This window comes from Misgurnus anguillicaudatus, chromosome 17 (assembly GCF_027580225.2).
Source record: "Misgurnus anguillicaudatus chromosome 17, ASM2758022v2, whole genome shotgun sequence".
In the NCBI taxonomy this organism is placed as follows: domain Eukaryota; kingdom Metazoa; phylum Chordata; class Actinopteri; order Cypriniformes; family Cobitidae; genus Misgurnus; species Misgurnus anguillicaudatus.
Window position 1 is genome coordinate 33,438,180 of NC_073353.2, and position 27,312 is coordinate 33,465,491.

General features: G+C 37.9%; 1 protein-coding gene across 13 annotated transcripts in view; it reads right to left on the reverse strand.

Annotated features, from left to right (window-relative positions):
• Nucleotides 1-1,219: 1,219 nt before the first annotated feature.
• The window catches only part of obsl1b (obscurin like cytoskeletal adaptor 1b), a 34,903-nt gene continuing 8,810 nt past the window's right edge, over nucleotides 1,220-27,312 (reverse strand). The window contains exons 2-39 of one of the 13 annotated variants that reach the window (XM_055214984.2): nucleotides 25,534-26,645; nucleotides 24,005-24,274; nucleotides 23,597-23,857; nucleotides 23,196-23,501; nucleotides 22,846-23,112; nucleotides 22,323-22,598; nucleotides 21,876-22,151; nucleotides 21,500-21,775; nucleotides 20,973-21,248; nucleotides 20,390-20,665; nucleotides 19,869-20,171; nucleotides 19,706-19,771; nucleotides 18,807-19,100; nucleotides 18,102-18,362; nucleotides 17,681-17,974; nucleotides 17,138-17,416; nucleotides 16,172-16,459; nucleotides 15,668-15,943; nucleotides 15,153-15,428; nucleotides 14,414-14,689; nucleotides 13,649-13,924; nucleotides 13,250-13,522; nucleotides 12,742-13,017; nucleotides 12,371-12,646; nucleotides 11,940-12,278; nucleotides 11,590-11,865; nucleotides 10,956-11,225; nucleotides 10,277-10,543; nucleotides 9,888-10,157; nucleotides 8,687-8,953; nucleotides 6,777-7,043; nucleotides 5,737-5,849; nucleotides 5,178-5,331; nucleotides 4,826-4,987; nucleotides 4,623-4,727; nucleotides 3,674-3,940; nucleotides 2,197-2,466; nucleotides 1,220-1,982 (exon numbers count right to left, since the gene is read on the reverse strand). In XM_055214984.2, the coding sequence (XP_055070959.2) occupies nucleotides 1,972-1,982; nucleotides 2,197-2,466; nucleotides 3,674-3,940; nucleotides 4,623-4,727; nucleotides 4,826-4,987; nucleotides 5,178-5,331; nucleotides 5,737-5,849; nucleotides 6,777-7,043; nucleotides 8,687-8,953; nucleotides 9,888-10,157; nucleotides 10,277-10,543; nucleotides 10,956-11,225; nucleotides 11,590-11,865; nucleotides 11,940-12,278; nucleotides 12,371-12,646; nucleotides 12,742-13,017; nucleotides 13,250-13,522; nucleotides 13,649-13,924; nucleotides 14,414-14,689; nucleotides 15,153-15,428; nucleotides 15,668-15,943; nucleotides 16,172-16,459; nucleotides 17,138-17,416; nucleotides 17,681-17,974; nucleotides 18,102-18,362; nucleotides 18,807-19,100; nucleotides 19,706-19,771; nucleotides 19,869-20,171; nucleotides 20,390-20,665; nucleotides 20,973-21,248; nucleotides 21,500-21,775; nucleotides 21,876-22,151; nucleotides 22,323-22,598; nucleotides 22,846-23,112; nucleotides 23,196-23,501; nucleotides 23,597-23,857; nucleotides 24,005-24,274; nucleotides 25,534-26,542 (10,245 nt within the window). In that variant the 5' untranslated portion in view covers nucleotides 26,543-26,645 and the 3' untranslated portion in view covers nucleotides 1,220-1,971. Of the gene's footprint in view, nucleotides 1,983-2,196; nucleotides 2,467-3,673; nucleotides 3,941-4,622; nucleotides 4,728-4,825; nucleotides 4,988-5,177; nucleotides 5,332-5,736; nucleotides 5,850-6,776; nucleotides 7,044-8,686; nucleotides 8,954-9,887; nucleotides 10,158-10,276; nucleotides 10,544-10,955; nucleotides 11,226-11,589; nucleotides 11,866-11,939; nucleotides 12,279-12,370; nucleotides 12,647-12,741; nucleotides 13,018-13,249; nucleotides 13,523-13,648; nucleotides 13,925-14,413; nucleotides 14,690-15,152; nucleotides 15,429-15,667; nucleotides 15,944-16,171; nucleotides 16,460-17,137; nucleotides 17,417-17,680; nucleotides 17,975-18,101; nucleotides 18,363-18,806; nucleotides 19,101-19,705; nucleotides 19,775-19,868; nucleotides 20,172-20,389; nucleotides 20,666-20,972; nucleotides 21,249-21,499; nucleotides 21,776-21,875; nucleotides 22,152-22,322; nucleotides 22,599-22,845; nucleotides 23,113-23,195; nucleotides 23,502-23,596; nucleotides 23,858-24,004; nucleotides 24,275-25,533; nucleotides 26,646-27,312 lie in introns of all 13 variants that reach the window. The other 12 variants (XM_055214986.2, XM_055214987.2, XM_055214983.2 and 9 more) reach the window with 12 other exon arrangements.

Consider the following 27,312-nt stretch of genomic DNA (forward strand, 5'->3'; position numbering starts at 1 on the left):
TCATTAAGTGTCATTTGTTCAATTATGTCATTTTTAATTCAAAGATGACATTATTTGTTGATGTCTTTGTTATGACAACTTGACATAAACCAATACATCATAACTTATCATAAATCTGTCATAAACATGACATAGCAGAATAATAATCAAACTTCAGAAACTACCTAGCTTTATGGGTAAACATTACATTAAACTGTCATTTAAATGTCATTAAGTGTTAATTCTATGTCAAATAATTTAAATACATTAAAATGCAACAGACACGTCAAAATATTATACTTAACTTTTTATGTATTGTGCACATACAGTAAAAAACTGACAACTAACAGAACTTGTTCTTCCTCACACAGAGGGTTCTGACATTTTCTGACGTAGAAGAAAAACGAACAAATATTTAATCAGTTTAATTTAATGTTACTAACTGTTTTTCCAACGATATGGATCCCACGCTGCATGGCTTAATCCATTATTTTCATTTAATTTGAGGTGAATCGGTCTCCAAATGCAATATATAATTATCAATTTGAATTATTATTATTATTGAATAATAATATTATTAAACACATGGAAGAAACTTATAAAAACATTACGAACTGAAGAATATTCATGATATTGTTATAAAACTATTTATTAACACTTAATGACATTTTAATGACAAATTATATCACTGGTAAAAAGTGGTCAGTTATGTTGTCTTGGTAATGTCAAGTTGTCATGACAAGTTATGATATATTGGTTAATGTGAAGTTGTCATAAAGGCATTTCAAACAATGTCATCTTTGCATTAAAAATGACATCATTGAATGAATGACACTTAATTACAGTTATCATAAATGTGCAAAGAATCTCCATCATGTTCATAGCACCTGTCATGTCATGATTATGAACACCCCTTTAAGTAAAGTGTTACCAAATTTTTTAAGATACCAAATAAGATTAGTTGCATCTTAAAATTGTACCTTCACCATTCTCTGAAATATCAATTTAATTAACACCGATAATTAGAAAGATCATCCAAACAAAGTTAAAATAAGTGAAGTAAAAGTTTTGGCTTTGTTGTTAGATTTTGAAATAAGTTTAAGATGTACATGTCACATCATTGCAGTGCATATATATTTCAGCACTGTTATAATATATTCACAGAAAATAATGATAAAAAAAGATAATTTTAATCATTTCATTCAAATAGCTAAAGACAAATTCAAGTTGAAACTAGAAGCATGTTCTGTAAAGTTTATTGAAAGATATTGATAAGCAAGGGTACATTGCAGCCCTATATTTGGATATTTAGGTATTGTGAAATGTGATTTGAATATAGTAGCAAACTACAACTCACAACAGCATTTTTAATTTATTTGTAAATTACACTGTGTTTTTACTACTCTGAAAATGATTGTATTCATAAATTCAACGTATAACAGTAGTTACATAAACTAAAACTGCTTTCGTTCCCGAACCCTCTTGTAACCTTTGGCCCTGCGCATTATTACATCATTGCCTTAAATCTGCACATTACTCTGCATTCCACAAATCATAAATAAAAAAACACAGAAAATGATATCTATACAAGGATATAGTACACAAATTTACCTGTCCCGAATTAATGTGCAAACATTTAAGTCATAACAACATAGATGAATGACATGTCTGGGTTTTCGGCCTGATGCGGTTCATTCATGTCATTAACAAAGCAAAAAGATAGTGTTTAGGAAATGTTTCTATAATGGATGGTAGAAATTGTTTTCTAGATAATTTCTGATGGCTTAATAATAAAACCCAGACATGTTTTCCTATGGTTAGTGCAGGCCTCAAGTAAAACTGCTGTAAAAGTCACATACTGTATGCATATATGTGTAACAGCATTTGTATTGACATTCTCTATAATGCGCCTAATTATTGACAGACTTATCAGTTTTTGGTATATAACTGGTTGGGACATAATCACTGTAAGTGCTTACAGTGAGTTGTTTCTCAATGACTACCTGCAAAAAAAGAAAAAGATTAATAAGTCAGCAGTCTTTTAAATAAACCTAATCTTAGATACCAATCACGATGTCCAGGCTATACAGTAGTGTATCAAGTTCTTATTAAACCAAGATCAGACTCCATGTCATCTGTTGTAATATACTGTGCATCTAAATATTGATCAGCCATTTTGGACATTATAAAAACTAAAGGAGCTCAATACATGACTACTTCTGACATGCAGATGTGCAGTGCTTTTGGCTTGTCCAATGATAAAGCACAGCGTGCCACTCATCTCCTCTGACGTCTGTTTGAGAGTGAGCCTATGGACGGTTCCCACTTTCTCCATGACAACTTTAGGACCCGGATGCAGCGTCTGTCCATTCAGTGTCCAGGTAGGAGCCTTGGCCTCAGGCAAAGACACTTCACATGCAAAGCATGCATCCGCAGGAGCAATTACCTCCACATCCTTAAGATCATTCACTATAAGGATTGACTGAGCTGGTTCGGTAAAGTGGAGGCAACAATTAACACAGTGTTTAATAATTAAATTTTTTTTCTACAATTAAACAATATAAATGTCCCTTTATAATTATTTGTCAGTGACATTGCAGTGCAGAGCCAAACACAGTTCCAAATTTACCACTAGGGGGCACTGTTAAAGACAAAATTTGACAAATACCTTATTTAAATGTACTTTTTATAATAATAAACCATCCAAATGTGAACTACGTTAATTGTTACATATGATTAATTTGTAATCTAAATTATTTGCCACAACATATGTGTAAAAAGGTCGCTTGTAATAATGGGGCTATTATCTCCTCGTCTATATACAAAAATAATGTACTATACTTTAAACTTGAGTAAAAGACAGTGTTTTGAAACTTACCATATAAAGTATTATTATATAAAGTTCATTATACATTTATACATTACATATTAAGTGCAGTACAGTTTACAATAGTCAATACTAAAGTTTACTAAAGTTAATTCATAAACATTATTTTTTTGCATTTGTACAAAAGTGTATGTTTTGTGGCTCTTCAATGAAGAAAATTGTTAAAAAGCGGAAAAATTCAATAGGATAGTTATCGCCATCTGTTGGTTATTGGAATTATGACAGAGGTGCTCGAGCGCATCACGTCACGTGACAAAACACTACACCGATGACTGAGGTAAGATGCGCTGTCCCCTTTGTGCTAAGATTTGTTGGTAAAAATAGTTAAAAACACACAATCTGCTCAAATAATTGTGTTACGAACTTGTTAAGAATATATTGTAAAATTTTAAAACCGGATTTGTGACACGGTTTTAGGCAAATTAATCTTCGCGCCAAAACAAGACTTGATTAAGACCCATGCAAAACAGAGGTGTCAGTCAAATATCAGCTAACACCAGAGGCGGACACTACTGAGTATTTTAATTACATTTTCCAAGCATCTGTGCTTTATCAAAGTGTTTGTCTTGGGAATTTTTTTTTACTTTTACTTTACTAAAAAATGTTCGCTACATTCTAAAGCATAGAATCATACTGTGTATTCCTTTTATATTGCATATTAAAATGTATTTAATACCCGATTACATAAAAATTGTGTACTTTTACTTTTCTCTTTTTATGTAGAAAGTAAAAATACTTAAGTAGTGTCCGCCTCTGGCTAACACCCACATTTTCTAGTATCTCTGCAGAGGATTCATTTTGCCTCACCTTCTACAGTAAGTTTAGCTGAGGATGTGTAGTTTCCAACTTGAACACTATAGATGCCCTCATCCTCAAGCTGGACCTGCTGAATCACAAGTTTTCGGTAACATCCCTCACTGCAGATCTCAAAGCGCTCTGAGGGCAGGATGACATTCGGTCCCTTATACCAGCGAATACTGCAACGGGGATTTGCCACCGTGCAATCCAGCACGACACGAGTTTTCTCCAGAGCGGTTTTATCCTGAAGTGGCTTCACAATGTTTGCTGGCAGTGCTGTAAAAATAGAGTTTTAGATTTAATCCCTCATCAAATCACAGTGGAACTGATTTAACTACACAACTGTGTCATGAAATATTGCTTTAAAAGTACTTCTATAAACAAGTCAGGCGTCGCAATTTGTATAATGTTTGTCCTAAATAGTTTTCGAAATTAAAACTAGTATGTCCCAAATCATAGATGTTAAAATCAGTGGTGGCTCGTGACTGCTCATCTGAGGGGTGCTAATTCAAAATAAGTGTTCGGAATGTCATGTGTGTTACTTGCGTTTTCAAAATATGTGTTTGTTTCGTCATGTGAACCATGTGCATCACGTGTTTTGTCAAAATAAGTGCCTGCTGCACACGCGTCAAAACCATTTATGGTAAAGGAGACGCTCACGTTCACAAAACACATGCAAGACACTCCCTTAACACTAAACTCTGATTACGCATGAGATTATGCGAGTATCTGGCAAACGCGAGCGTCTCTTTTATCATAAATCCTCCAGACGCATCTGCAGCAGGCACTTACCCCGACAAGACACGTGATGCACACACAGGATCTCTCGACGCGCAGAACACATATTTTGAAAAAAGAAACCACACACAAAGGGCTACATGTTGTGATGAACTTCGCATCGAACGCCCTCGAAAAAAGAAGTCACTGTCGGCCACTGTTTAAACTATAAAATACAGACCTTCAACCTCAAGGTAAGCTGTCGATTCAACATTCTTGGCAGCAAACTTGATCTCCCCAGAGTCCTCTCCTTTGACATTGCATATAAGGAGGAAGTGCTTAGTACCTAAGACAACACATAAGAGGCAAGTTTTAGATCAGGTAATAATTGAAATGTTAATAGGTGAAAAGGTTGCAACTTTTAGGAGCAGGTGTTGGAACAACCTTCCTGGCGGATCTTAATGGTGCTGGTTGGTTTAATCCTCTCGTTGTTTTTAAACCACTCTCCAGGAACATCGTCTAGGGACACTTCACACACGAACACAGCATTCTGATCTTCTTGGATATCCAGATCCTCTAAACCCTGCAATATCTCAAGCTCCCTTTCTGTCAAAATATGTCATTAAACATAAAAAGCGACGCATAATTAATGGAGCAAAAACATTTCCCTGTTTGTTATTTTGCTTTTACCAGTAGATGGCAGTGTGGTACTTTGAGTGAATGAATTCCCCAGTAGGATTACATTTATAATTTTCTTTCTTACTGTGTATAATCTGCAAAAAAAGTGTTTTCTTACCATATACATCCACTGAACAGGATGTTTTAGCATCCCCGGCATCGCACATATATATACCAGTATCTCCCTGTTCACACTTCAGGATCTGTAGAAAGCATTTTCTTCCCATTGAGTATATACGGAGATTTTTTCCTGGCTTAAGCTGAACTCCATTCTAGAAGAAATTGATTTATTTTGAAGAAGATATGTTACTACAAGCAGTGTCTGCTTCAAGCTATTTTGCTATCATTTCCTTACTAGCTATTGCTTGAGATAAAGGGATAGTTCACCCGAAAAAGAACATAATGTCATCATTTACTCACCCTCAAGTGGTTCCAAACATGTATAAATTTCTTTGTTCTGTTTAACACAAGATATTTTGAGCAATGGTTGTAACCAAACAGTTTTTGAGCACCGTGACTTGTATAGTATTTTCCTACTATGGAAGTCAAAGGTGCTCTTGCATTCTGCTTGATTACAATAATCTCCCTTTGTGGTGGCATGACATTAACTTGAGGGTAAGTAAATACATTTTTATTTCTGGGTGAACTATCCCTTCATATACGTAGTTCAGTTTTACCTTTGTCCACTTTACGTCTACGTTATGACGTGACAGCTCGCATTCAAGAGTCACTCCAGAGCCCTCTGGGTGCCTACTATCCTCAAGCTTTTTCAAAATTGATACTGGGATTTCTAAGGAAACAAAGCACATTTTGTAAGCCATACTAAACAATTTATGTTGTTACAAAACAATTGTCCATATTGAATTACGTGAAACAAAAACACTTTTGTGTTTCTCACTTAAAGTCGTTGGGACTTGATGAACTTGATCACCTTTGAAAGCCTGTGGGCTTCAAACCAGGTCACTTTTACTTACGCACTTATTTGACTTTTAAGATCACATGATCTCATACTTGCTTATGTACATGTCAATCTGTTTAGTATAACAGAGGCTTAGACTTAACCGTACCTCAGCTTTGTGCTGAGATGACTTTGTGAAGAGTCCTTTGTCGCAGTGGTATTTACATGTTATTGTCATTCTCATTGACAGCTTTGTGACTCCAAAGGGTAAGCCCTATTGAGTGACTTGGCGTAGAAGAGATTACCTTACACCAGCACCTTATGCTTGTGAAGGTTTGAAATGTTTCAGTAGCTGCAGTCTGATCATGTGATCCATATCTTTTTATATGTGTAACCTGACACATGGTAAGAGCAGTGGCAAAGCTGTCTGTCCATGCCATTGTACTGTCATCAGCATCTGAAATTTAACCAGTTTGATGACTTACATCACTGCTCTGGACCCTCTTACTTCGAATGGTGTTGATTGTGGCCAAATTTCACCCCGTATAGGTTATTTGTTGCCAAAGTAGTTAAGATAAAAACGTTTCAGCTTACGTACTGAGGCATATTGACTAAATATGGGTATTTGCATGACCTTTATGGTTTATTTATTTTATCCAGTATTTGTGTTTTGGCTGTCTTTTATGTTAACATTTCTTATTATAAACATTCAGGAGAATGTTTTTGTTTGTTTGTTTAGATTTGTTCAAGTTTCTTTGGAATACGATTTGTCTCCCACAGTCATATTTCCAATATGCCGTTAGGGTTAGGTACCTTTACCTTTAACAATCAATTTCGCTGATGATCTGATGTTCTCAACAGAGAATGTGTAAGTGCCAGTGTCATCTAAGGTCAGGTTGGAGATGGTGAGGCTGTGCACCCGTCCCTTTGCAGTCATACGCAAACGGTTGTTGTTTTTAAGAGCGTGTCCATTCTTCTGCCACACGGCCTCTACGTTGCTATGAGAGAGCTCCACCTCAAAAGAGGATGTCTCTCGCTCATAAGTCTGGATCTCAGCTAGACCCTTTCGGATCTTGATTTTTCTTGCTGCGTGAAAGGCAAAGTAAAAGTGTTGCTTATTGATGATGCAATTACAAAAAAAATCTAAAAAAAAACTGATGGTAAGATGAATGAGATTAACTAGTATTAAAGACAAGGACAATAAAGAGAGGCCTATAACACTACACTAAAAAAATGTTGGGTTGTTTTCAACCCAAGTCTGGGTCACAAACCCAACCGTTGGGTTAAATTAACGCAAATAATGTTTACACTGCAAAAAATGACTTTCTTACTTAGTATTTTTGTCTTGTAGAAATATCTAAAAATTCTTAAATTAAGATGCTTTTTCTTTATGAGAAAAATGACCGTAGTAAATAAGTCTAGTTTTGAGACAAATAATGTACAATTTGGGTGAAGTTGTCCTTAAAACGAGCAAAATTGTCTGCCAATGGGGTGAGAAAAAAATTGTGAAATAAGATTTCTTTTTTCTTAAACACTTAATTCAAGTCAAATTTTCTCACCCCATTGGCAGATATTTTTGCTTGTTTTAAGCACAAATTCGCTTACATTTTATATTTTTTGTCTAAAAACTAGTATTATTTTCTTAGGTCATTTTGCTCATCAAGATTAACATCTCGATTTAAGAAATTTTTGATATTTCTACTGAAAACAAGACAAAAATACTAAGTAAGAAAGTCATTTTTTGCAATGTATATTTGACCCAACAATGGGTTAAAACAACCCACCGTTTTGGGTTGAAACAATTATGCTTGGGTTTACTTACAACCCCACCATGGATTAAAAACCACATAAGGATTTTGTAGAGTGTATATATTAATAATGCAGAATAGCAATTGGCTCAGTGTCTTCTGCTTGGTGTTGGAAATACACCAATATACTACATTCTAGTTTTGATCGAGGCTATGCCAACATTTATCAAGTATTCCAAAACAGACAGGCATACAGGCATTCCCTGTGGAAAAGAGAAGTTTATTTTAGAGAGGTGGTGACACCACCCTAGATTTTGAAGGCCAGCGCATAAATTTAGCTGCAATGAAAACAGATCCAGATTAATAGATGGTGCCAGGAATGGCCAAAGCACAGACTTTCTCTCATCGCTTGCGCATTTGTATTACAGCTTCCTCCTCAACTCATGATATCTTGAAAGGAACGTTTATAAGTAGTAATTGTTTGTCTTTCAAAGAGCAAGTGTATTTTTTTGAGAAGTTTTGAAAAGGTGGGTCAATTTTGAGACAGGCTAATAAATTAATTTAAAAAATCACAAAACAGAAGAGCCGTGCATAACTTTTATCATCCTCTCATAATATCTATATTTCACAGACTGTTAAGAGGAATTAAAAGGTTACCCAGGCAGGACCTTGTACTAATTCTTGATCCATCTCATTTGACATGCTTAATTGAATTATCATAGCTCATCTGATCTAATGTCAATACAGAAAGATACTCCCTGGGACTCAGTAAGCAGTCCTACAGTCACCTGTTTGTTGCTGTCAAACTCTGGAACAAGTGTCACCAAAGTAGCTGCCTCTTGCTCATGTTACTGTTGGTCAATTGAATTTGTTTGAGACAACAACATCGCAACGGCCCGCAGTAAGGGCCATCGCTGTGAACCAAGCAAAGATTGCTAACAACACCGCATAGTGAGAAAAGAGCAACACGTGCAAACTCACGTTCCACACTAAGCCTGGCTTGCGTGCGGTCATGGAGCGTTTCGCAGCTGTAGGTGCCCCGGTCTGAAAGGACGAGCTTGTGGATTGTGATAGAGCGTTTTCGGCCATTCTGCTTCAGGGTGAACTTGGGCCCTGGATGTATAACTACTCCTTGTCTCATCCACTGCACCTCCCCTTTCTCATGGCTGACCTCCACCTCCAACGTCACGTCGCTGTATTCTTCTGCCACAGCCGACTCCATGCTTTTCGTAAAAAACACCTGTGCCTCTAAATAAAGATTAGGGTGAATTATATTTTTTTTTACATTGCAGCTCCTTATATCAGGCAGGCAATGAGAAGGACATTATTTCATGTGCTTGGCCAAATACAGCTCTTCATTCCACATGGCTATGTGTTGTATGTAGTAGAAACACTTGTCTCTGTCAGTTAAGAGTGGAATTCTAACTGGAGAAGCCGTTAAGCACAAGCCATCATAAGCACCTTTTCAACAATTCAGGCATGTCTGAAGGGGTCACTATTAAACTCAAACATGTTGGCATGACATTAAAGACAATTACAGCCTCCTAAAGAAAACACCATTGATATACATAAAACAACCCCATAAAATGTAGTTATCAGTTGACATAGAGAAGAGGCATCACCTAGGGGTGGAATGATACGTGTTTTCATCCCGAAACTGAACTGACGCCACGGTTTGGTGCATGCAGTCTGATGTCGGATACGTGTTCCACAAGAGCCGTTCGAAGCCTAATATTAAACCTAAGGAGCAAATCACTTTGATGTCATGGGCCGATCGGTCTGTGCAGTGCACATCTGAGTCAGTCACAGGCAATCCATGAGTGGTAGATAGGACAAGCCTGGTGTGTGAATTGGCATTGTAAAGGTGGCGTTTATACTCTCACCTGACTCAACAGCGTGAGTCTCAAATGAGTGCACGCACACCTCATAAAACGGAAATCTTGACCCCTGAACCGAGGTATGTCCTGACCGTTATAACGTTCCACCCCTAGTATCACCCATGCTCTCTTGTAGCACTAACAGCCCTGTATATTTATCTTCCTGTCATCATACAAATACAAGATTTATTTGTGTTTATTTTTCTGTCCAGTTGCTTTGTTCACTAATTATCCAAATTCATTTTATGTCATTTGTGAGCAAATAAAAAAGTTAAGCTGTTAAGTCAAGATACATTTTGTCCTACCTTGGACCTGAAGGATTGCTCTGGAAATCACACCTTCAGCCTCAGCGGTCAGCTTGCAGCTGTCTGACACTTGGCAATTATTGATCTGCAGCACATGGCATAATCCAGTGCTTGAAATGTGGAACTTTTCATTGGATGAAATTGGCTGGCTGTTTCTAAACCAGGCCAAGTGTGCATCCTCTGGAGACACCATACACTTAAATGTGGCATTTTCTCCTTCCATGACAGTGATGTTGTGCAGCTCCGCTACAAACTCCACAATTCGGGGAACTTAAGAAGAGAATACAAGATAATAATAATTACAGCAATAATATGATTTCAGGTTATATTTCATCCTCATATAGAGTCACACCACACTCGATAAAGTGCTTTGATGGAACTTGACCTACTGTTGACCACTACTGTAGCTATTGTCCTTTCATCTTTGGATTCACAAGCATATTCTCCCTCGTCATCTTCTGATACACTGTGTATCGTGAGACTTCTCACACGGCCCTCAGCCCGGATTGTAAAATGTCTATTTGGCACAATCTCTTGGTTGTCCTTCAGCCACTGAACATCTCCTTTTGGCGTGTATAGTTCACATTTCAAAGCCACGTCGCAACCTTTGAGTCCCACTACATTTTCCAGTGGTTTGGAGAATTTCACCTTTATTGCTGATTAAAAATAAGAGAGTTTTAGGACAGACCTCAAAGTTAGTAGCTAGTGAAAAGTAGCAAAGTTAGTATATTTCTCCAAAAATTGCTTCAGAGAAATAGAAATATATTCAGATGTGCAATTATTGAAGTAAAATAAAGGTATACAGCTATAAAATTAGCTAAACTATTTTAGCTTTGAATATATTAGATGAGCAGCATTTGAGTTCACATTGAATTTTTTAATAGTAGTCACATTTCCAGACTTTTGGGATCAAATTTGAGCACAGTTTTCTTATGAAATTTTAGTGGAGACATTAAGTTTTCTTGGTTGTTGTGTATTCAGAAGTCCTATGAGACTTGAGCAAAATTTCCATCTGCTGTCTACGAGAAACATGTTTTTTAGATTTTAAATACGATTTTAAAATCTTACCTTTAACATTGACACTGAAGTTCATCTCATCAGATCCCACATAACATGTGTACAGTCCAGTATCACCTCTCTTGAGTGGGTTAATGGTAAGGCAGTGAGTGTTTCCATCACTTGTGGAATGGAACCGATCACCTCTGATTGGATCACGACCTCTCTGCCATTTCACAGGTGCATTGGCTCTATTAACAGTGGCACGTAGTGTTACACTGTCTTCTTCATAGGCTGAAATATTTGTTTGTTCATCTTTTTTGATGAATTGGAATGGTGGTTCTATAAAAGAGAATTTTGCAGTTATTAATGATTTACACATTTTGGATGTACATTCAAAGCAAAATTTATTCAGACACAAGATATCATTTTTAATGATGGATGGACAACTTCGGTCCTGGAGGGCTGGTGTCCTGCAGAGTTAAGCTCCAACTTGCCTAGTAAGACCTTAATTGGCTGTTTCAGGTGTGTTTAATTGTGGTTGGAGCTAAACTCTGCAGGGCACCGGCCCTCCAGGACCGTAGTTGCCCATTCCTGATGTAACTACAGTGAATAAATTGTGAAATGTAGAGGGTGTCTAAAATTTTTTTGGTTTGACTGTATATCGATATAATTAATTTTCTTGCTATATTACTGGTACATTTACCTTGAACAAACACCATAGTTATCATTTTGTCATCAATGGCATCACAGATATACTCTCCAGAGTCAGATGTTTGAAGATCTCGTATCACAAGCTTTCTCATTGTGTGTTTGCTTTCCAAGTGTGTACGTGAATCCTCATGTAGTAAAACTCCATTGTGGTACCACTGAACTGTAGCATTTGCTTGTGATACTTCACATTGTAGGACAAGGTCGTCTCCTGTGTTTAAAGTGTGGTGTTCTGGCTTCTCTGAATTCCCAATAATGGACACCGGCGCCTCTGAACAAAAAAGATTTGGTTAAGATTTGCATATAAATCAGGCAGATGCTTCTATCCAAATTGCATACACTTACTCTTGGGTAGAAAGCTACAGAAAGGCACATCATCATTCAGTTTTTTGTTTAACCAGGTCGTACCTTCTACAGTAACACTGAAGACGACTTTATCATCCTGTGTATGACAGACATACTCCCCTGAGTCGTTCAACTCAGCACTCAGGACAATCAAAGATCTAAATGTGCCTTCCTCTTCACAGATGAAATGCTCCTTTCCCTCGATCCTCTCATTGTCTTTAAGCCAACTGACCACCCCGTTTGGTCTTGAGATCTCACATTTAAGCACGATGGCATCAGATTCAAGAAAATGCAGCTTTGTCTCGATGTCAGCCTTTCGCATAATTGTCAAAGGTGGTTCTGGAAAGAAGATGGTGAAATGTTTTGCATTTGTTGAAACCTGTTGATGCATTTATTAAACCATGTTTGATCTCTGTATCACCTAATTTTACCTTTAATCTTTACAAGGAAGTCCATTACATCATCTCTGGCATCACAGACGTATTGGCCTGCATCCTCTAAAGCTGCCGAGTGAATGATTAATTGTCGACTTGCTCCGTCTTCTATGATGGTTACGTTGCTGTTTTCATCAATCTCTTCTCCCTCCCTTTTCCAGCTAACTTCAGCATTTGCTCGAGACACCTCACACTCAAGGACCAACGTGTCTCCAACCAGTTTCTCCACTCCATAGGCCATTTTCCTTGGCCGAATAAATCTAACTGGTGGTTCTGCATGAAGAAATTATGATTAATTTGAATATGATGAATTGAAACAAGGGAAAAGCATACTTATATTTTATTTAAGAATTATACTGTATACGGACCTGCAATATTGACAATGAAGGTCACCGAGTCATCTGCTGTGTCACAGACATATTCTGCAGAGTCTTTGACTGTAGGTTTTGGAATAATAAGTCTTCTATAGACACTGTCAACCTCCAGTATTAGGCTGTTGCTCTCCTCCACTTCAAGTCCATCACGATACCAGCGCACAACGGCATTTGGTCTAGAGATTTCACAGCTCAATACCATCCTCTCGGATGTCTGTTGGCAAAGTTCCATTTGGGACTGGCTTGGAGAAATAATACGCACTGGCGGTTCTGTTGGGACAAATACCCCAAAACCAGTTCATGATGTATTACTACAAAAGTAGTACTGTTCAAATAGAACATGAAATCATATGGATATTCCTAATCTTAAGCACAATTCTTCGAAATCTTTTAAGAGACGATTTTTCTTTTGCGCTAACAAAAATGACCATTTCTCTTTGACCCAAAACAACCACCGACCAGGATTGCTTGTATGTACTTTTAATAGTGAACATTTTGATACCTTTTATGGTTAGATTGAAGAATATTGAATCGTCGGCTGTATCGCAGACATATTCTCCAGAGTCCTCAATACCACTGTGCAGAATTTTTAACCGTCTGTATGGACCCTCAGCTTTTAACTTTATGTTTTCACTCTCCTGCAGTTTCTGTCCATCTTTGTACCATGTCACCTTTCCATTTGAACGTGAAAGTTCACAGCTGAGGACAATTTCCTCAGGAACATGCCGATCAAGGTGGACATCCTCCTTGGGATATACAATCATCACTGGAGGCTCTTTAAAGCAAGAAAAATGGAAATAGTTTTGCAGCACACTAGACGTTATTTTTCAGGTTCTCCTGTTTGCTTAAGTATAATTATATTTATATGTAGATGTTTGTATGTACATCAACATATACTCACCTCTTACATTGACTTTAAATATTAAGGCATTATCTCCAGCACGACAGGTATATGTACCAGAATCCGAAAGTTGAGCTGACAGGATGATAAGCCTGCGTACAATGTTTTCTACCTCTATAAGGACATTGTCGGTTGACTTTATCTCTACTCCATCCTTGTACCATTGTGCAACAGCATCTGACCTGGATACCTCACAATATAGGAGAAGATTGTCTTGTTCCACAATATTTCTATGCAGATCGTCTTCTGAGATATAAGCAAATGTCACAGGAGGTGCTGCAATGAGAACAAAATGGTTGTCAGTTTTATGTTTTACGGTTCATGCTTTGTCACGCAAGTATGCCTTGTTAATCATGCAATTCAAGCACATCTGATGATTGCTTGAGCAGCCCTGAAGATGTCTGTCTCCACTCTAAAGGCAAATGGAAGGTAACAGTTAATAAAAGCTTTGTGAGAATGAAGTGCTGTTTAGTACTGAGATAATGGTTGCATTGCATGCTTCTCCAGCTTGAATTGTTTCAAAGGTAGAGAACCAAGATGCTGGGTGAATGGCAACTAAGAATAGCAAAAATGAAAAATTGACTCGAAGCTTAAAAAAAGTTGTCCTGCATTAGGGAAATGGTTAAGGAGCCTATAAAAGCAGATGAATGGATTTGTCGAAAGATGAAGAATAATGCGTTCAACCCAATGTAAACTGAACTCTACAAAGTGACATAGTTGTTAGTTATATAATAAAATGTTTTACGCATAAGCTTTGTATGTCACCTTTAACATCCACAAAAAATTCGCTGATATCATCAGCTGTATTACAACTGTAAAAACCAGAGTCGGATAATTTTGCTGATTGGATAACCAGTGTCCGCGTGGTGTGCTCTGTTTGGATGTTAACGCCAGACTGGGGCAGGAGCTGTAATCCATCCTTGTACCATTGGACCAGGGCTGTAGGATCAGATATCTCACATTGGAGAATGATTGGACAGCCTGCTTCAAAGGACTTGTTCTTCTCAGTCTCAGGAACAGCTGAGAACATCGCTGGTGGAACTAAGAGCATTTTTGTTCAGTAAAAGATCATAGAATTACCAAAAAAAGTAATTAAAATAAAAAGTCATGTTTTCAGCTGCTAATCGATGAGGGGAAATAATGGAATTTAATAGTGAAAAAAAAAGAAAATAGGGCAAAGATTAAGACAATTTGCTGAGGTGAAGCATGTTCTTACTGTTTGTAAATATGGTAACAGCATCTTGAATATACTTATTAGGAATAAGTGATTGAACAATGTTCATAAACCTTTATAATCATTTGTATTACTATGGCATGCCAGCAAAATTTGTGAAAGATTTAGAGCTGGTGAAATAATTTTAGTGTTTAAGAAAATGAGGCTTTGATTATTTGGTTATTAAAGCTTACTTTGTTAAAGTCTTAAAAGGGCAAACAGCATTTAGTGGATGAAGCATAACTTGAAATGTTAGTGTTTTTGAGAAAAAATATTTAGACTCAAAATCACCTGCAACATCCACCTTGAATGCTATGCGATCATCCACAGCCTCACAGCTGTATATGCCTGAGTGTTTGGGCTCAGCTGACTGGATAATCATTGTCCTCATAGTGCCCTCTGATTGGATGTCAAGTCCAGTTTGTTCTTGGAGCTGGACTCCGTCCTTGAGCCAGCAAACTTGAGAAGTAGGATCTGAGATTTCACACTGAAGGATAATTGGACAGCCTGCTTCAATGAACTTGTTTCTTGCGATTTCTGGAAGTTTTGAGAACCTAACAGGGGGAACTATGAAAATTTTTGCAGATTATTTAAAAGCAAATTTAAACAAACTTTAGGCAATGTTAACCTACAGTACAAGGTTAGTAAGAGAATGTTTAGTTGTCAACATGTATAAGAAGCAGTTATATACTGGGGTTTAAAAGGATGGTAAAATATGTTGAGGATGATTTTTTTTCTTCAAAAATTGTTTAGAAAGGAGATATAAAAGGGAAACACTCCTTTTTGTTGTACTGTTATGAGATCACCTTGAACGTGCACCTTGAATGATATGCTATCACCTGGAACATGACAGGTGTAGTGTCCCGTATCAGACAGCTGTGCCGATTGAACAGTTAGTTTCCTCATATTCCCATCTCTTTGGAAATCAAGCCCAGAGTTTGGAGACAGTTCGGTACCATCTTTGCACCAGAGAACCTGAGCATTGGCATCTGATAGCTCACATTTCAGAACAATTGATGATCCTACTTCAGTTGACTTGTTCTTCTCCTCTTCTGAGACTGGTATGAAGTTCGGTGGTGGAGCTAAACAATGGTTAATGGAATAGAGAAAAACTGCATGATTTAGGGAAGCTAAACAAAATAACCGATTAACATGCCAAGCTGTTTTTTCAAATGCTGCTTCTAAGGATGACAACATTTGGTTTCCCTTCTGCTTCTGAATAACCACAATACTGTTTAAAATTAAGAAAGAGATTGCCTGCCTTGATTTACACAAATGTTGCGTCTTCAAAAGAGACAACATTGAATCACCTTTGATTTCCACATGGAATGTGATGCCATCATTGTTTGTCTGGCAGCTGTATGTTCCACTGTGATATAATTCAGCAGTTTCCACAGAGAGGGTTCTTATTGCTCCATCAGACAAAATGATCAAGCCATCTTGAGGCAGTACCTCATTCCCATCTTTGTACCACCAGACTTGGGCATTGGGGTCTGAGACCTCACATTGCAGTTTAAAGGGTCCTCCACTCTCAATGCATTTGGTCCGTTGACTATCAGGGACAGTGGAGAACTTCACAGATGGAGCTACAGACAGTTCTGTACAGACACATGTACTTAGCTTAGAACATACATAAAACATTAAGAGTTAACAAAAATACATTTAGCGTTGTATGAAAGAGTCTATTTGGCATGTATACAGACACTTAACTGTAATGATCAGTAAAATGGAAATGCAAACATCAGAATATAAGATGAAGAATTAGTAACGCAAGAGTATCCGACAAAGAACATTAAATCACAAAGTACGACGAAAACAAAACAGTGACAACAGACTTCGAAGAAACAAATGTACTGATATGTGCAAATGTTACTTTGTATGTTGTTAGCAATGGGGTTTTATTTTTCTTCTTAGTATTTTTTTGTCATAATTTCTGAATAGATCTCTAAAGAAGATTATTGATAATTGTTACCTAACAATGCAATTAAAGTTTACCAAGTGAAAACTTACTGAAAATCATATTATTGCTAATCTTGTAGTTACTGTTTTGAAATTAAGGTGTCCTAACTAATTCACTGTGTTAGTTTAAATCTTTCAGTAACAAAGATAGCTTGACAACCTATTATCTACGATAAGAGGTTGTAATTTCTCTGTTGCAACGTTTAGCCACTTAATACTTTCTATAAACACTGTTAGTGACCATTGCATGATTGAAGTGGTTAGTGTGATAATCGGATGAATTGAGCTGGCGTAGATGACGTAGATGAATCAATCACCTGGTAGGTCCACTGCACACTGCACGGTGACCTCATCCATCTCACAAGCATGTAGTCCAGAGTGAGACGGTTCATCTGATTTGACAACAAGAGCTGTAAAAGTCTCCTCAGAATGGGTGACAATGTCACATTGTTGATGGAGTTCCTTGCCTTTTTTGTACGAGCTCACTTCCGTCATTGTGCTTGATAGCTCAGGTTGTGGATAATTAGCATTATCTTTTTCACCAATTGACATGTTCCTCTCAGTGTCATGGGTAGTAGACTTTTGCAGGGATGTAGCTAAGGGTTTAATTTGATATGTTTTAATGTAAGCATTTGATCTAGACAAGAAAAGTTAATATAATTGTTGTTTTTGAGTAGTATATAACATGCATTTGGTAATTTCCTCGAAGCGCAAAGTAGAGAACCACAATTTAGTGCAGCCTGTGTTGCGATCAATTTTCGACTTATTTCAAATCTTGTAAGCTTTCATTACTGTATCTCATTTTAAAACAAATTGAACTGTTTATATAGCAATGTGGATGTAAACTAGTTTTAAATCACCTTTGACATCCACCTTAAATATAATGTCATCATCCATTGTCTTGTTGTCATGAACTCCTGAATGACCAAAGTCTGATGCTGGAACAATCGGTTTTTGTACACCTTCCTCTGTTTGAATCTCATATCCGTTTTGAAAGTAAAATTGTATTTCATCCTCCAATGAAGAGTCCAATCGACTGATTCTCAAGTCAACTGGAGAATCACTTTCAATGGGCGTGACCCCTTTAGCTTTAGATGGTTGTGTAAATAAATCTTCTTTGCAAACAGGTTCTTCAGGTTGAGGGGACAAGTTATCTATTAAGATTTTAAGTGTGAATGAATTTGAATTGTCTTGGGCACAAAACATTTATGCAAAAAGCCAGTTGAAGTTAGTTGCTTGTATGTTTACTAATACTGTATTAGACATATAGTCTTGAATCACCTTTTACTTTCTCTTGATATACAATCGATTGATCCTTTGCGTCAGTCTTACACGCCGCGCTGAGACACGTCTCTGCTGACTGGACAAACTCTTTCCTTGTGGGATTATGGGATATCATTTTTGTCCCGACTTGTTGGCAGGATATAGTTTGGTCTTGGGTCATGTGTTTAGAGTTCTCAATTAGTAGTACACTGGAACTGTCTGGATCAACGGGCAAGCTCTCATCCATTTCACAAATTGGTGGGGAGTTCTTCCTCGAAGCTAGGAATGTTTCAAGTTATATAAAAAGAGACATATATTACTATTATGACACATTATATAGAGAAATTAACGTTAACAAGATGAATTTGTTTTACATTTCAAACCTTTGCAATTTAAGCAATACATCTTTAGTTTTGATTACATTTTCTATAACTTTTTAAGCTAGAGGTTTGAGATGACACTATAGTTTTTTTGAGATGATGATTTTGGTTAGAAAAAACATTTGGTCATGGTTTCAAATAGTGAATAATTATGAAACGTAGCTATATTGTAGAAAAAGCTTATACAAAAGTCAAGCTGTATGTTTGTGTATTCAAATTCAGTAAATAGATTAAAATAGTGAGAGATGAGGTTAAGTCGTTGTTAGGTGATAAATGTTGTCAATGGCATATATTTTGCTCTCATCATTATTGGCAGAATGATGGAGCTAACTATTTAAATCACCTTCAACATCCACCTTATAACTTAAGACATCGTAATCCAGGGTACTTTCTTGCGTTTTGATATGGTTAGAGCCTTCCGCATGGGAAATGGAAATATTTCTCTCCAATTTCTTTGGTTGTATCTTTGGTTCCTCGTCAATAAATCTGAAGGTTGTGGGAATGGAGACTGAGGGAGAGACTGAGTTCCTCTGAATTTCTGAATTTTTTCCAGGTCTTTCCTCTGCAAGCTTTTTGTTGTCTGCTTCACATCTGATTTCAGCCTCATGTTCTAATCCTGATTGTCTGAGAATCTCTTCTACGAGTTGGGTGGTTTACAGAAAGAAAAGTGTTGGCGTGATTTTCTGTCTTCTTAGTCAGCAAAACTTTTAAAGATGTGTTTTCATTTGTTTGGTTAGTGTCAAGATTTTAAATCATAAGACAGAAGCCACACATATAAGAGGGGTGACCATATGGTCTACAGTGGTTAAGACAATACAAAAACACAACATGATTACGCAAGAAGTCAGATCATCATTGGGTTTTCCAACATTTCATTCACAACCATTCGTTCTATCAACAGTTCAATCAGTACAGGCCTGATGATGATTCTGAATGGCACATGGACAAAGATGACTTAAGCGGATGGTGTTTAAATTATTTTTTTAAATGAAATGCACATCAAAGAAGAAATAAAGATTTTGTAAGTCTATAAAATGAGTGTTAGTCTGGAAGATGGTTTTGCAGACCAACTGCATGTTGGATAAAGACATGATAGCAGGAATTAGTTTTAGGAGATGTTTTGGGGATGGCAATCAAGATGCAGGGGACCAGCATCTTCGGTAGGAGCCATCTGACAGTTCAAACCACCCTTGTTAGTGGCATTGGGTTAAATTTGCTTGGGTTGAATTAGCATTATATCACCTTTAATATCCACAGTGCATGGGTCATCATAGGTCTCACCACTGCACACCTCATAGTGAGACAGTTCTGCTGTTAGGAAAGCCACAAAGAAAACAATAACTGACTTGCTTCACCCATAGTAATGCTCCTAATTCAGAATGGGATAAAATAACTGGAAAACCACCTTGGTCCATTTCAAACCGGATGGGAACATCTGGTGCCATCTGAATCAAACACTCGTCAAAAACAGATGTTTCCGGTAACTTCCTTACAGTTTCTTTGGATTCATCTAAACGAACTTCATGTTCACTTTGAGCTGCAGCTTGCCCTTCTCTTTCTGCAATCATGATCTTCTCCTTCTCATCTCTTGCCTGATGGATGTATGGAACGGGATCCAAGATCTCACAGTGTAGCGCAACAGGTTCCGTTTCATCAGTGCTTTTGGTCTTCTCATCCTCGGGAACAGCCAAAAATTTCTTTGCTGGCACTACAGATGACCATTGACAGAGGAATGCTTTATTCAACATAAAAGACTAATGTTTTAAACTAAGAAAGATAGAACCAATTATGGACTTTGAAGCCAGATAACATTAACAGCATACATAAGAAGAGAACTTAAAAAAGCTACAAATAGCATACAATTGTTAGTTGCCACACACACAAAAAACCCACCAATTAGATTAAAAGCAAATAGTTGAAATTCACCTTGGTCTTGTACATTAAACTGGATGGCATCATCCGTTCTCACACTGTCGTACCATCCAGAGTTAGAGGTCTGTGCTGTCTTGACAGCTAATGTCTTCCTGGTACACTCCGATTTGATATGAGTTGGACTTTTTGAGATGAGCTCTACACCGTCTTTGTAACAAAACTCCTTGGCACTTGGGTCTGAGATCTCACAGTGTAAATCAGTAGGGTAGTCTGCTTCAAACAGCTGGTTCTTCACAGTCTCTGGTAAGGCTGAGAACATCACTGGTAACTCTAAAGGTGACCCGTTGCATCATTAAACAATATACATTAAATAAGTATTCTTTATTTAAAGGTTATATAGACTGCCAAATCAATTGATTTCTCAGTCCATATGCCAAGAAGCAGGTTAAACAAAAAATGCAAAACATGTAATATCTGTATTAAATAACTGCACACAAGATAGATGCAATATTAAGATGTATATCCATAACAGCAGTGCTAAGAGACAAGGACAACACAAATAGCCATCAGTTAGTATGCACCTAGCTACCAAACAAGTTACTTGATTGACAAGTTTTAGTAAAAAATCACAAATCACCTTTAATGTCCACAATGAACTGGACAGAATCATCAGATGTTTCACAACGGTACAATCCAGAATGACTGGGCTCAGCTGACTCCACTATCAGTTTCCTTACATCTCCATCAGACTGAATATCCAAACCAGTCTCTGGCTTAATCTCTACATCATTGTGAAACCAGCAGACATGGACCTTAGGGTCTGAGACCTTACAGCGGAGTTCAAAGCATCCACCTGCTTCAGTGCATATACTCTTCTCAGCATCTGGAACAGCTGAGAACCTCACTGGTGCAGCTAGAGAGCATGATTCGAGTCAGAATCATCAAGAATTATAAGAAATGTAAATCCCTATCACATTTAACAACTACATGTACTGTATAGGGACAACAGCTGAGAAGATAACTCGAAAAAATTTTAGAAATGGGTATTGTGCAGAAATTGTTTAAATATGTCATTCAAGAGCAACACAGAAAGCAGTTGTTATTAGTTGCATAATTGCAAGACACAGTTAATTCGTAAGTCAGAAATAAAGAAAACTAAATCACCTTGAACGTCCACATGGAATTTGATGACATCATCCTTAGTTGTGCAGGTGTACACTCCAGCATGAGACAGTTGTGCTGTCTGAATACTGAGCGTTCTCATGCAGCCCTCTGATATGAAATCTACTCCAGATTCTACAAGGAGCTGATCCCCATCTTTGTACCAATGGACCTGTGCAGCCGATTCTGAAATTTCGCATTGCAGAACAATGGGACAGCCTGCTTCGATGCATGTTCTCAGTTTTTCTTCGGGGACAGCTAAGAACCTCACAGGTGGGGCTATGGATATTTATAGAGACTTTAAACACCCTAAGCTTCAACAGTTTTTAAGTACTCATTTTAATTAATTATTTTCTGCCAAATCAAAAATCTAAATCACCTTTAACCTCCACATTAAAGTGGACAGCATCGCCCCTTGTCTTGCAGCTGTACACCCCTGAGTGGTAAAATTCAGTTGACTGAACAGTCAGTTTCCTCGTTTTGCCTTCAGATTTGATGTCTAGTCCATCTTCTGGCAGGAGTTTTACTCCATCTTTGTACCAGGATACCTGGGCAAGTGGATCTGAGAGCTCACATTGCAGTGTCATTGTTGATCCTGCTTCAGGGGACTTGTTCCTTTCAACATCTGGTAGCACTGAGAACCTCACTGGTGGGGCTATGTGTTTTGAATCAGTGTTTGGTAAATTTGGTAGATTAAGAAAATGCAAGACATCATTTGTGCAACATATTTATGTCAGTTTGATGGAGATAAATGTAGCTTTGTTTAGCCAAATGAAATAGCTTTCTTTGTAGTATATAGAAATTGAAGGAAATACAAATCACTCACCCTCAACCTCCACATTAAACCGGATGACATCATCAATAGCATCACAGCTATAAACTCCTGAGTTTGCGAAATCAGCTGATTGAATGACAATCCTCCTCATTGTTCCTTCTGCTTGAATGTGCAGACCTTCCGTTGAATGAAGTTCAACACCATTCTTATACCACCGAACTGGGACCTCAGGATTTGACAGCTCACAGTAGAGCACTATAGGGTTGCCAGATTCCACAAATTTGTTTCGATCCATTTCAGAAAGTGGTGTGAATTTTACTAATGGAGCTGATTAAAAGAAATGTACAGTATAAGCTTGTGAAACACAACAATTGTGGCTATTTTAAATGCACCTTAACAAAGAAAATCAATCTTAAAGCGATACTCTAGCCAAATATCAAAAATACCTCCAAAAATGTACTCACCCTCAAGCAATCCGAGATTCATATGTCCATCATACTTTAGATGATTGCTTGAGGGTGAGTAAATCATGGGGAAATTTCTGATATTTGGCTGGATCCCTTTTAGTGTTCACCTTGTATGTACAGAGCAGCTGAATCTCGAATTCCATAGGCAATGAAGGTGATCTCTGCTCCATTGTCTGTCTCTCGTACCCCACGAATGCGTAGAGACTGGTGTGTTCGTGTACGTCTTATGGAGAAGCGCTCATCGTCTTGAAGCTGGTTTCCATTTAAAAACCAAGTGCCTATAACTGAAGCAGAGAGCTCAATGGAAAAGCAAGCGTCCTGGCCTTCTGGCACTAAAGCATCTTGTAGAGGTGCTTGGATCCTGGCCACTGGAACTAGATAAAATGTAAATTAGGTTTGTTAGTGCTTTTACTTTATGTGTATATAATGGAGAGCTTCATAGCAATCATCTGCTTACCAAGGTGAACAGCTCGAGGGAACTCTACATTTCCACTCCTTCCATATTTGTTGACACTGCATATGCGAAATCTGTAGTCGGCCTCGCATGGAACGCTGTCACCGAGGATCTCCACTGCGGTTGCAGTGTCAGTGGTTAAGCATTGTAGCCACTCTTGGGAGCCAACCTCTTTTCTCTCAATGATATACCCTGAAGGTGGATTCTTTCGAGAATCTTGTGCTGGAAACCAGGAAAGGAGGGCAGCATTTGCTCGTTCTGTGTTGATCTGAACCCCAATAGGACAGCTTGGCGGACAGTGCCTTGCCGCTAAAATGAGTACAGGCGAAGAAGAGGTTATTTGTACACATAAGGTGATTGTGTAGGTAAAATGTGAAATTATTTTCAACTTAATGTTTTCTAACCTTTCACCCTTAGTTGAGATGATGTCTTTGATCTACCCACATAGAAAGTGACCAAACCAGAATCTTGCGTTGTGGTGTTGACAAAGACTAAAATATGTGTCCTTCCAAAGGATTTGAGGATGGTCTGATGGGTCTCCCTTAACTCAGTTCCATCTTTGTACCAATGAATGTCCATTTCCTCTGCCTCAACCTCTGCACAGAATGCTGCATTTTCCCCTTCTAGAACATCAACTTTTCGTGGCAGCTTTCTTACAATGGTTCCTTTAGAGAGCAAGTTTACATTAAAGGGGGAAAAATAGTTATTGCAGTTGCAAATTTTAACTAAACTAAACTAATGCAAACTAAGTTAGTGGTTAAAGTTATAATAGCTAACGTAACTGTGTTTCCTAGCAACATAAAGATCTTTACCTTTGACTGCTACCTCAGCAATGCTTCTGCCCCCATCAGCCATCTCACAGAGATATATCCCATCATCATCAACTCCAATATCACGAATTGTGAGTCTACGCTTTGTCCCCCACTCCTCCATTCCATATTTGGCTCCTGGCTGTAACCTCCTGTCTTCTAAATACCATGTGATTGGAACAGAGTCCTCAGGAACTTCACACTCGAGAACAGCTAAGTCTCTCTCCCATACTTGCAGGTCATTTAGTGGTTGTTTAAATCGCACAAGTGGCTCTGTTGTTACACAAAGAAAAGAAACCATAAGATTTAAAAAAAAATTAAATAGTAATAGGTGGAACTGTATTGTGTCTGTTACATTAGCACAAGATATTATTTATATTATATGGCGACACCTGGCATGAAGAAAAGTCCAGCACATGAGTTTTGGATTCTGAGCCCCAGGAAGGGATGCTGGAGTAAAGCATTGAATTGTAATGTTACTGTATATATCTGCTTAGGTAGCCAAAGGGTCTGTCCAGTAGAGGGAATGCATTGTCATTTAGCACATTTTTAACAGCATTTTTTTAAAGAGCACCTATTTCATTGCTAAAAAACAACATTATTTTGTGTACTTGGTATAATACAATGTGTTTGCGTGGTTTATGGTTAAAAACACATTATTTTGCGTATATCGTACATCTTTGTAGCTCCAGATTTGCGCTCTTCCTAAAACACACAGATTTTAAAAGCTCTGTGTCCCGGATTGGCCAGCTAATCTGTACGCTGAATACCTCTAACATCAGCCGGAAATGTGACGCTCCTTACCATGTTTGAAAGATTCGTGTTCAATGCAGTGCTGACAGGAGTTAACTAACAGGCTGTGAGTCCAAGGGGGAGGAATTATGATAATATCGGTCTTGTCTACATCACCAATCCCAGGATGTATACTGTTGCCTACAATGTGTGTTTGTTGTAATCCAAGAAAAGAGATTTACATTGGAGACGATATCTCGTGTCATCGTTTACTTTGGGGTATGTACCTTTTGCATATCGTTAACATGTACTAATACACACTTACACACCAAAGGAAGGGTTAAAACGTGAATCGGACAACAGGTGCTCTTTAAAATTGTTTATATCACATTTCTGATATAATAGTCCAATGCAAACCAATCCAATCAGTTTTGCCTGTTTAGTGGTTCATGTGAGAAACATGAGCTTGCCTCTAGAGATTTCCATCACATGTACAGGCCTTGCAAAGCCTAAGTGACTTTGCAGACATGGGACTGAATGGAATCTATTTCACGTTAATGAGTTTGGCCTAGACTGGTAATTTTAAAGCTCCCTTGATGGATTTCTTACAAATGAATCATCATTAAAGTTACTGCTGATTAGGGAAGCAAATGCTTGACATAGCAGAGACCGCTGGATATTTAATTGGGTAATGCACATGTATGAACAGCTCTTTTATAATGCTATGTTTTTTCTATTCATTTTTATTGTCCAAAGCATATACTGTTTGACCCTAAACAGATGCAAATTAGGTGACTTACCTTTAACAATAAGGTGTACGGCACTCAGAGTTTGTCCTGCAGTGTTTGAAGCAGAACAGACATAGACTCCATTGTCCTGTTGTTTGCAGTAAAGAACTTTAAGTGTAAAGTAGCCTTCCCTGTCTTCGTACAGCAGATACCTTCTGCCCGACAAGATTAGTCTTCCATCTTTCCTCCATAATATTTCTGGTTTTGGCTTTCCTGTTACATAGCAGCGGAACTTTGCATGCTTCCCTTCAGTCACCGCAAACATTTTTACTTTGGCAATGTTTGGCAGCGGGTTGTGCCTTGCTGCAACCTGCCTTCCACTTCTCTGCTTTCCCTGATGTGCTTTCCAGTGGGGGTTTGTGTAACCATTACGGTTCCCTTCATCTTCATGTCCCGGTCCCGCATCCACCAACAGAACGGCCCCTGCTAAACTCTCTCCAAATTCATTGCGGGCCTTGCACGTGTACACCCCTCCATCTGGTGCCCGTGTCTTAAAAATCTTTAGCTGAAACCATCCTCCATCCTGATAGCTGACACTAAAATGTGTGCTCTCAAAGATTTCATTCAACTTTTTGCCATCTTTCTCCCACATCACTTCTGGCCGTGGTTTTCCCCACAGCTTGCAGGAGAACATGGCGTCCTCTCCTCGTCCAACCCTAGTTGAGAGGGGTTTGATGAGAAAGCGTGGTTTGTTTTCCTCCCGCAATTCCAGCTCCTGCGCCTCGCCTTCCACTTTCAAAGTAGCTGCTGCGTAAGTCTCTCCGATGCAATTCTTGGCTTTACAGATATATTGTCCGCTGTCTTCCAGCGTCACTGAAGTTATGATAAGGTTGTAGACATTGCCATCCTCGAACACCCTGTATTTGCCCTCTGGATGGATTTTCTCATTGTTTCGTTCCCATATGACTGCAGGTCTGGGGTCTCCACCAATCTGGCATTTCAGAACTGCGTCTGTACCGCTCTGTACAACCACAGGACGAGGGTAGGCCAGAAACCGTGGCGCACCACCAAAGACATCCATCCCTGCTTATTCGCCAACCTCCACTCAGACTGACAGGCTATAGGCATTCAGTCTTTGTTTTTCTGATAAAATATTACCGTCCAGCCCCTTATCAATCGAGTTTCTAAATCATAAATTAAAAAAAATATATACAGTGTTACGATAAACAGCAATCATTTTGTTATTCACTATAATTGCAAAAAAGTTTTGTGTGTTGTAGATAACTATGAATAAATTAATACATTTATATTTTGAAAAATTTTCAAAACGGTTTTGTTTTGTACTCTTACAGGTATGTTTAACATAATACATGATTGTACCTTTTTGTATACATTATTGTTCCATAAGGACCTATAATGTACCTTTACATGTATGCTAAATATAATACGAGGTCGTACCTTTTTGGATACATTATTTTGCCATAAGGACCTATAGTGTACCTTTACAGGTATGCTAAACATAATACGAGGTTGTACCTTTTGGATACATTATTGTGCCATAAGGACCTATAGTTTACCTTTACATGTATGCTAAACATAACAGGAGGTTGTACCTTTTGGATACATTATTGTGCCATAAAGACCTATAGTGTACCTTTACATGTATGCTAAACATAATACGAGGTTGTACCTTTTGGATACATTATTGTGCCAAAGGACCTATAGTGTACCTTTACAGGTATGCTAAATATAATACAAGGTTGTACCTTTTTGGATACATTATTGTGCCATAAGGACCTATAGTGTACCTTTACAGGTATGCTAAATATAAAAAGAGGTTGTACCTTTTTG